Source organism: Elephantulus edwardii, unplaced genomic scaffold, assembly GCF_000299155.1.
Source record: "Elephantulus edwardii isolate Elephantulus edwardi_28Jun2011 unplaced genomic scaffold, EleEdw1.0 scaffold00148, whole genome shotgun sequence".
NCBI lineage: Eukaryota > Metazoa > Chordata > Mammalia > Macroscelidea > Macroscelididae > Elephantulus > Elephantulus edwardii.
Window position 1 is genome coordinate 2,954,431 of NW_006399898.1, and position 10,675 is coordinate 2,965,105.

Consider the following 10,675-nt stretch of genomic DNA (forward strand, 5'->3'; position numbering starts at 1 on the left):
CACACAGACCACCTTTTACCACACAGACCACCGTCACCACACACACAGACCACCTTTTACCACACAGACCACCGTCACCACACACACAGACCACCGTCACCATTACACAGACAAGATCACCACACACACAGACCACCTTTTACCACACAGACCACCATCACCACACACAGACCACCATCACCACACAGACAACGTCACCACACACACAGACCACCGTCACCATTACACAGACCACCATCACCACACACACAGACCACCATCACCACACAGACAACGTCACCACACACACAGACCACCATCACCACACAGACCACATCACCACCACTCATGACATAGAACACTGTTTCCTCCACCGTCACCACACAGACCACCATCGTCACCACACAGACCACCACCACCCTACACACAGCAGTTACCACCACAAAGATCTCCCTCCTGCTGGCCCCAAAGGTCTCGTACACAGCACACTCAAGTGTTCTCCATCTCCAGTCTTGTCATTGCAACAATGCTTCATAAATGGAATTATATAGGAAGTGACCTTTTCAAACTGGCCTTGCTCCTCTCAGTGCCCTTGCTATTCACGGGAGGCACTGTGTGTACCTTTATCTCACCATTTCTACCACTGAGCAGTGTTTATTCTATCTTAAGTATGGTTTTGACAACAATCTTTTTTAGATCATAAAGGCAACAAAAGCTGACTGTAATAAACTTTAACTTTGCCAAGAAAAGTATCAATAAGAAAAGGAAATTATTAACCTTACTAGTAATCAAAGAAATGTATGTTAAAATGGCAAGAAGCTGATTTTCACCGCACGGACTGGGAAGGAAGGAGAAGGCAGTAGAGGTAGGTCCCCCAGCAGCCCCCAGGGCCCTCACCTTCTGGTGCCCAGACCGTCCTTCAGCATCGCACCACCACCGTGGAACAGAGCTGCTCCAGAGACCAACAGGGTGTGGGGAGGGGGGGGGCTGGTAAGTGTGACCTCTGAAACTAGTCACAGGAACACCAGAACTTCCCTCCCAAGGACACAGAAGCACCCCTGGGGAGAGGTCCATTTGCTAAGGAACAGGGCCTTCTGCCAACAGCACAGCTGTGCCATCCTGGAAGTGGATCTTCCAGCCCCAGTCAAGCCTTCAGCCTTGGCCAACATCTTTTTTTTTTTTTTAAATTTTGTGTGAGTGTACCGTCAAATCAGATCTGACTGGTACAGGAGGAGATTGTCCCTCCTTCCCCGGCAGAGCATCTGGTGGATTCAAACCGTGCGCCTCTGGGATTGTAGTTGCAGGTGCCTTGGCCAACATCTTGACGGCCACTTCACAAGAGACTCCCACACTCAAACCATCCAGCTAAGTCACTGCTGAATGTCTAACCCATAGGAACTGTGAGATAAGGAATATTTATTGTTTTAAGTCATGAATTTGGGGTAATTCATTGTACACCGATGGACAACTAATACAACTGGTTCAGACCCAGAAGCTCAGGAAGCAGGGCAGTTGTCCCCTGTTCTCTCAGGGATGCACGGAGTGGGGAGTAGCCGGATGGCAGAAGTAAGCTTTAATAGGAAAGGCCTCGATCCTCTCACGCCCACCTCGGCTGTGGATGTTCTAGTCCTGACTGCTGCCGGCTTTTCCAATCTACACCACGACGTGTATCTCTTCCAAAGTGAACGAGCAGCGTGCTCTCCCTGTGGGGTGAATCTGGACTCCTCCAGTGAGTTCATGGCAAGTGCATGTACCAGCCTCTGCTCTGGCCTCCTCGCCCTGAAGCAGGATCTTCTGGTTCTTCTAGTTCCCGCTCCCATGTCCCAACCCAGATGGTTTTATGTCCTGTGAAAATGTTCAGCCACCTGGCAGCCCCTGGCCAGACAGAACTGCTGACCGCAAGGACACGGACGGGCTGATGCACTCACCCACGGTCCACCTGCTGGAGCATGAAGGCCGCGGGCACACACCAGCTCTGTGGCCCGCTCTCCAGATCTGAGTGATACGGGGATGGGTCAGTGCTGCTGAGAACGCAGCTCCCAGCAGAACCCACGGCATCCTCGCCAGGTGGGGTGGGCCGCTAAGAACAAATCAGGAAGCAGCAGAGGGAGCAATGAGGACACAGTCCCCAAGGCAGTAAGAAGTCAATTCAGAATCAGTGCTTACGAGCTGCCCCAGGCTTGGAAGCAGAGTGCCCTCCGCCAATGCGGGGAAGAGAAGAGCTCATTTCGGGTCAGCCCACGCCTGCTGTCAAGTCAGTCACGAGCAGAGCTGCCCCGTAGCGTTTCTAAGGTTATGAAATCCTTACAGGAGTAGACTGCCTTGTCCTTCCCCTGTGGAGCAGCGAGTGAATTCAAACCATTTACGTCTAGACCAGCAGCTGGGCATCTCACCACCAGGGCTCCCTCAGGATACACACTCCACAACGACACCACTGACTGTCAATTCCAGGTCGCGGCGACCGCGCGGGACATGGAAGCCCTGCCCCACAAGTGCCCAAACCTGTAAACTGTTCCAGGAGCAGCTAGCTTCCTTTTCCTCCCTTTCAGTTAGCAGCACAATACTGTATCCACTGTGCCACCAGGGCTCCTTTCAAAAGCAAGGGGTTAGGCAAAGAGGGGGAAGTGCGCAGGTGACCCACAATCACATCCATGCCTTAACCTCTCGCTCGAGAAAGAATCCTCACTGCTGTCAGTCAAGGCTAACGCACAGCGCCACTCCTTCTGCTTTCTAAGTAACTAAACCCATTAGATTGTCACAGCTTTCACTGTTCTGTTTCATTTTTAAATATTTGCGTTTGGCCTTTTGCACCTTCCACGAGGAGCAAGGACACCAGTGTCTGAGTTCTGGGTGCTGTGCATACACACGTGAAGGCCCAGGGAGGAGGAGAGGCCTGGCAGGCTGGCCCCACAGAGTGGCCGCGCCCAGGGGAGTTCACAACAGGTGGTGGTGCCTGGGAGGCCCCGTACGGAAGACGTGAATGAGCTGAACCGCTGACGCACAATGCAGCCTGAACAAGTCTTCAGGATCAGTCAGCTGCCATCGGACCACATCTGACTCCTGACGCCCGCCCAGCTGAGAGCAGAGCTGTGTGCCAGGGCTCTGCCAGGGGCTGATTTGGGGAAGGAAAGCACCAGGCTCCACAAACCAGCCTTTCAGTTAGCAGCTGCGTGTGGAGACCGGTCACCCCGCCCAGGCACTTCAGCTGACAGTTACTCAGTAGAACAACACACAACTCCCGGCCTTTGAGTCCGAAACAACTGAGAGTGAGGCAGTAAATCACGCAGGAAGCTATTGCCCACCTTGATCCTGCAGAGTCGTGGGTGGATTTGAACCACCAGAGGGGTACTGCTGGTGGATTGGCAGTGCACATCCCTACAGACTGCGCGAACAGCGCTTCCTTACTTCATAGCAGGCGTGTGTGAATTTCTCCCATGTCTGCACCAGGTATTCCAGCTCCTCTCCTTCCCAGAGATGATAAAAAGAGAGCCGAGATGCCACATCCAACCAAGAAGATGTGGCAGGAACATAAATGCACACTGGCTGATGAAAAAGACAGAGTGCAAAGGCCACAGACTATAAATCTGACTCTGTGACATTCTAGAAAAACAAACTCCAGGGACACTGCACAGGTGAGTAGCTGCAGGGACACAGGGACAGCGGGGAGAGACACACAGCAGAGACAAAACCATCCAGCAGGACACTGTCATGGTGAACACACGGCACTGTGCACCTGACGCGCAGAACCCTAACGCCAACAGTGGACTGCAGCTAACAGTAAACTAGTGACACTGAGCCATTACTTCAGAAACATGCCACATCCACGCGGGATATGTAAACACGAGGAACTGTGTGTAAGGACAGAGCCCACAGGAACTTGGCTTTTTCTGTTACATTTTTCAGTAAACCTAAAATTTTTCTAGAGAATGAAGTAGCTGTCAGCAGTCACTGGGACAGCCCTCGCCCCACGGTGACCCCACTCATAGCGTGATCAGACATGTGACCCACCAGGCTTTCACGGGCTGATTTTCAGAAGAAAGTCGCCAGGCCTTTCTTCCTAGCCTGTCTCAGTCTGAAAGCTCTGCCGACCACTTGGCATCACCGCAGCACACAAGCCTCCACTGACAGGCACCGGCTGGAAATCAAACCCGGGCTCCTGTGTCGCAGGCAGAGTCTACTAATTTTTTGAGACGGTTAGGAGATGCCTTAATAACATCAGAAACACGCCATAATATTGTGACACATCAGGAGGCCTCACACACCGGCACCTGGAATGACATGGACAGAAAACTGCGTCCCTGGGACTCACTTGCAACATACAAGGCGACCCGGTCATTGTCCTTGTGCCGCAGCAGGTTCTCCGCATAGTTCAGACGGCTGCCTTTGAACCACTCGGGCACGTCCACGATGCCTTTCGAAGTGTCCACAACCTGCAGAGAAGGCCAGCAAGTCACACACACAGGAGAGCTACACCAGGACCAAGCCCACGCCTGGAAAAGCCAGCTGACACCCCTCCACCCCCCACCCCACCCCCCCAGCCTGGGGCAGGACAGAATGGCTTTTCAGGAGGCTGAGTTTCAACATCTGCCCAAAGGCCCGAATGCACCACAGACAGCAATGACAGGGGAAGCTGGCCAGGGAGTCATTTTCAGCAAATATTGACTAAGTATCTACTTTGATAGACACTGGAGATGAGAGGCAAAGAAGGGCACGTGGCTCGGGCCAGCATCCCAGGCTCTGACAAGGACAGTAGAGAATCAGGAGCCACGCTGGAGGGCCAAAGGGGGAGCAGGCAGTCCCTGCCCACTGCCCACGATTGCCCAGTTCACTCTTAGTCTACTTCAGGGTTCTGGAACCTCAATTTTCTTATCCAAGTGTCTACAGATGAAGCCTTCAGTGGTTTACCCCACAAGAGACCTAATGGGCACAACAGAGTGCTGAGCAGCAAGAAATGAAGACACAAACAGCTCCCCTGGAGCTGACGACGGCCCTTGGTAACCTGCGTGAGCCAAAGCAGATCTGTGCGCCACTGGTTTTCCACAAGCTGTTGTTTGGACGTGGATCACCAGGCCTTTCTTCCAAGGCACCGCTGGGCAGACTCAAATCTCCAACCTTCCGGTTAGTGGCCAAGTTTGTGTGATAACTGTGTGTCACCCAGGAACTCCTTTTCCCCCAGGAACTAATTTTATTTTTTTCATAAGGAAAATATAAAATTCTCTAAAGCCCATGTGAAAAATAAATCTCCAGGGAGGAACACACTCCTCAGAACCATCAAGTAGGCACAGTCAAAAGGGCAGCATATGCCCAGGGAAAAGGTTCAGAAGCCAAGAAGGAAGAGGAGAGAAGGATGAGTGAAAATGAGAGAGACAGGAAGGAAATGGGAAGCATGCTGTTTTAAGTGAGGGCTGTAACTGTCAGGAAACACAATACGTATGAAGAGGCGAATGGAAAGCCACTTTGCTCTGTCAATTTTCATTCAAATCACCACATTATTTTTTAAATACCCAACTACTTATAGTTTCAAGAATGATGACCGACTACTACGGACAGGTCCCGTTCTCAGGACAGGGCCTGGAATCCACAGACATCAGACCCACAGGTACAGGGTGTCCACAGGGTCCCCAGGCCCCACCACAATCTGGAGCCCATTCTCCAGGGCAATACCTTTCTTCCCACTGATGTAAGGTTTTTAAAGGAGATACGATTTAAGATTCCCAAAATTAACACTTTCTTTTGAAACATAAACGTTGAAAAGATGAGGCATGGGAAATGCCTGCTTACCTCGTCATACATGCGTGAGAAGACAAGTCCGCTGAACTTCCAGAACTCCGCCCAGAAGTCCGGGTACGACTTCACTGACCAGTGATACAAGTCATCATAATTTTCTGGAAATAATAATAAAAGAAACGGCACATGACTCCAACAACCAGACCTCTGTTGTTGCTATGTGCAGACGCACTGACTCACAGTGGCTCCAGGAGACAGCAGGCCTGCCCCTGAGCCTTCTCGGCCGCTATCCTCACAGCATAGGCTCCCAGGCCCTCCTCCAGCAGAGTCTCTATGTGGGTTCAAACCGCCGGCCTTCTGATTAGAAATGGACTGCTTAGCTATTGTACTAGGAGGACTCGTGATGTAATGCTTAGAAGACACGTTTTACCTGTTCCATAGCAAGATGGCTAGTCTAAGGGACGCAGGCCACTGACGATCCTAGTTTGTCTTACAGCAAGCACACCACTAAAAGGAACAAAAGTCACGAGGGCTTTGTGCGGTCCCACTGGTGGTGCTAGTTAAAGCATCTCACTTTTAACCAAAAGGTCAGCAGGTCAAACCATCAGCTGCTCTGTGGGAGAAAAATGAGGCAGCGTGCTCATTTGGGACACCCTCTGGGGCAGTATGACCGCCTCCTGCAGGGTCGCTGTGAACCAGAAATGACTCAATGCAATGAGTCTGGACTTTTGGCTCTGGCACTCACAAGGTGTACTACTATCATTAGTAAACTGCCCAATCTCCTTACTGGACTGCACGCACCTGGTCTGCATGTGGAGTCAATTCTCACTCATGGTGGCCCTCCGTCAGGTTTCTGAGTCTATACTTCTTAACTGGAAGAGAGGCTGCCCATCTGTCTCTCTTAGAGAGGCTGGTGGACTCAAACTGCCAACCTTTTGGTTAGCAGCCCAACACAGCACACCCTATGCCACAAGAGCTCTTATATCCTGATGGGAGGAGAATGTCCATCTTTTTCCCTTGGGCTGCTGGTGAAGTCACCACCACACACCAGGTCCTGCACACCAGGACCCTCCTATCCAATCACAGTCAGGGTTACGAGACCTTGGTGAGTGTAAAACGCTATCGTGGCAACACCCCACCATTAGGCAACCTGCTTCTCCCACTGCAGAACTCCCCACTGGCACATAAAAAGCAGCCTCGTTCTTTCTAAACAACTACACGGCACTCTACCTAGCAAACCTGGGAATTACTTAACTGGAATACGGTTTTTGGGATCACTAGGCTACTTCCATTGCGCCGCTAACAAACTATCCACAGCTATGTTTTTAAACAGCATAAAGGCAGACAACTGTCCAGGAGAAATCCAAACCCAAACCAAGCTCCCTCAGAGGCACAATTACCCGACCCGCCCACGTGAACACAAAACCAGTTCCTCCCACAGCAGCGATCTGAATCTCAGCTTTGCCACTCTAGAGAATGGCCTCTGGCAAGCTGAGCCTCAGCGTACTGTTCTGTAAAATGGGGTCATGACAGTGAAGACCGTGAGAAGTCCTGATGAGAATCAAGAAAGCTTCACCTCAGGAGCACAGGCTCAGGAGTCCCCCTCACCGTCTGGGTCTCAATCCTATGTGTCTCTGTCTAACTGGGCCCCAAACTAGACTGAACTCACTGGCACCGGAGCAGAACTGCTGCTGGGAGTGTGCAAGGCTGTCATCTGTATGGAAGCAGACTGTCACATTGTTCTCCCAAGGGGTGGCAGGGGCTCCGAACCAACAACCTTCTGGTTAGCAGTCAATCACAACATCTGTGCCACCCAGACACCTCCTGTGACAACTAAATGAGTGAAAACACAAACACAAGCTGATTTTAGAACTACTGCACACTCCACTCCAGGCCACCAAAATAAACCTAACACTACAGGAAAGAGAGTCACCCCTCTTTTTGCTTTGTTTTGTTCCCCAGTGCATAGGAAGTTACGCTGACACTGTACTGGGCTCTATTAAGCAGACAGCACGATAAAGACGGTTAGGACATCTTAAGCATGAACAAAATGGGACAAAGAAACAAGAAGTGAGCATGTGCCGATTGAAAAATGGCACCAACAAACTTACCTAAAGCTACTCTGCCACACACCTTCAGCATGTGTGAAAATTTAGCAAGATGTGCACAGAGAAAGTGCTCCTGGGGCTAGCCACCACAGCCACGTTAATGGCCTTCAGGAGCCGGCCCAGGCCCGGCAGGCACAGCACACGCTGAGCTAGGAGGATCAGGGCCACGTGGGCATTGCCAGCTCGGAGCCAGGCTCTCGGAGCCCAGGGCGGTGCCCCAGAGCCCACAGCCGTCTGTGGAACCACACCTGCCAGACAGGTCCCACTGCCCCGGTCGTGTGCCTTGTTTTCTTTAATCACCTCGTCCTCACGGACTGCAGAGCGCCACGCGGATTTACGCAATGCACTAGAGAGAGGTCTCAAGGCCCCGACGCCCAGCCCAGTCATGAGGCACATGAAGGCAGGCCTGGAAGCAGGGCACCAGCGTCACAGGGCACTTTTCCGCACACAGATACCTGTGACCTGGCTTCAAGGAACCTTTCAAGAAGCCAGTTCAGCCGGGCCACCTGGAGATCCCTGAGGCGTCCTGAGGTCCGCAGGCAGGCTTAGCTCATAAAGAACCTCAACCAGGTGCCACTGCTGAACATTCACAGATCAAGAGCTAAATTCTGGACTCCTGGCCTCTACAGAGGAAACAGAACAACTGGCTGTGGCCTTTTGTCCCTGGTAATTGTCACCTCCTGCTATCCGTGCCACTGGGCAGCTCTGCACACACAGGGCAAAGCTGACCTGAAGCCCCACTAAAATCTTGCGCAAGTGACCAAGTGCAACTTCCAGGGCCAGGTCTCAAAAGATGGTGCAGGGCTCCTGTAACAATGGAACACAGGAACCCTCGCACCAGTGCTGTGAGAACAGAAATACCAAAGTGGGTGGCGTGAACAAACAGAATTCTGTTTCCTCACAGTTTAACCAAGCTGATGTTCTGCCATCTGACTCACAGCCATCCTGCAGGGCAGCGCAGAACTGCCCCCGGCCACTCCCAAAGCTGGAGATCTTAGGGAAGCAGACGGCCACCCTGTTCTTCTTCAGAGCAGATGGTGGGTTTAAACAGCCCACCTCTGGTTAACAGCTGCTTTTACCCACAATGGCACCGTGACTTCTCTCACCATCATCACTGTTGTTGGTGTGTACTGTTTTGTCAGAAGTGACTTCTAACTGACCCCCTGAGGAGATTTTCAGAGGCAGTAAATGGCACAGAAGGAGATTAACTGTCTCTCTCACGTTTGAGGAGGCTGAAGTCTGCATTCAGTGCTGGCTCTGGGGGAAGGCTCGCTCTCTGTCAGCTCTGGGGAAGGTCCCCGGCTCTTGAGCTCCTGTCCCCGGGTAAGCTTAGCACGGCTTGGCCTCTCTCCCCCCGCATCTCTGCTTCTTTTGCTTGTTTAATCTTTCTACCTCCAAAGAGATTAACTCAAGATCCACCCTACATTTACCCTGCTTCATCAACGTAGGACACACACACATTCCCAAATGGAATTCTAAGCACAGGCACAGAGGTTAGGATTTGTGACACAGATTTTGTGGGGCTACAATTCAATCTATAACACAGCTGAGCAAATCCAATCCCAGGAGCTGCAGACAGAGAACAGCTTGTACATGTTCACTGCAGCACTGTTCAAGTAACCAAAGGCTCCAACAACCAGAATATCCCACCAGAGATGGACAGACAGACAAAAAGAGGCCTGGCCTGTCCACACACCTGAGTGGTACTCAGCCATGAAGAGACACAAAGCTCTGATCCAGGCTACAACAGGATGAACCCTGAAAATGTCAGGCAGAGGAAAACAAGTCAGTCACTACAGGACAACTAGTTTACGCTCTCACTTATATAAAATAAGCAAATGTATAAAAACCAAAGATTAATGGTTGCCAGTGTCAAGTTGAAAACGAAGACATTTTCGGCTGGGGACAGAGGGCACCGAGTTTATGTTAATAGTCGTAGGATATTTTGGTAGAAAAAAACTCAAACCAAACCCACTACCTTTCCATTAGTTAGAATGTACACAGAGCTAGGGCAGTGCAGAACTGCCCCATAGGGTCTCATGAGGGTAAATTCTACAAGCCGGCGGCCACATCCTTCTCCTGTGGGGTAATAACTGTTTACATAAAGGGACTGCATCTTTCTCCTATGAGGCAGTAGATGGATTTGAACATCTGACCCTTCAGTTGACAGCGCAACACAAAACACATGACACCACAGCTCCTTAAAAATATTGACACCCAAAAACCAAATCCACTGCTGATGACTTGAGTCCAACACATAGTGACGGTCCATCAGGTCTTCCAAGCCTGCAGATATTAACTGGAGGAAACTGTCTCCTTTTTTCACCTGCAGAGCAGCTGGTGGCTTCGAACCCCTAACCTTTTGGTTAGCAGGCTAATAGACAACACACTCCACCCTCCAGGCTCCTTCAGGTACATATAGGGTATTTATGGGTCTATGCACATACAAATAATGCAGATTCAGGCACACTACGCACTGAAGCCGCAAATACAGATCCTGAGGCGTCAACATCTTCCAACAGAGGCTTTCTGCGTTTGAAAGTTTAGGACCATAGTCTCCTGGGAAAGCCCAGTCAGTCCACCAAGGCCATTGATCTGCATCCAAGCAAAGTGACTGGCATCTGGGGGCTTCAAAGTCTGTAAGCAGCCGTGTAAGCCGCAGCCACAGGTCTCAACTCAGGAACGAAGCAGCCAAGGCTCCAAGAAGAAACAAGTCAGCGTGATCCATGACCTTGTCTTCTCGGAGACCAGATGCACTAGGTGGTGCCCAGCTCCCAACACTAACCATTCTGATCAGGACCGTAATAGCAGGTTTTGGATTGAAAGGGGGAAAATGGACCAAAAGGCAAATTACAATATTT

At 51.1% G+C, this 10,675-nt stretch overlaps 1 protein-coding gene across 1 annotated transcript in view; it reads right to left on the minus strand.

Annotated features, from left to right (window-relative positions):
- Positions 1–10,675, minus strand: part of AACS (acetoacetyl-CoA synthetase) — a 43,835-nt gene that overhangs the window by 30,142 nt on the left and 3,018 nt on the right. Inside the window, exons 2-3 of the mRNA XM_006894624.1 lie at positions 5,761–5,864; positions 4,289–4,409 (exon numbers count right to left, since the gene is read on the minus strand). Of these exons, the coding sequence (XP_006894686.1) occupies positions 4,289–4,409; positions 5,761–5,864 (225 nt within the window). The remainder of the gene's footprint in view (positions 1–4,288; positions 4,410–5,760; positions 5,865–10,675) is intronic.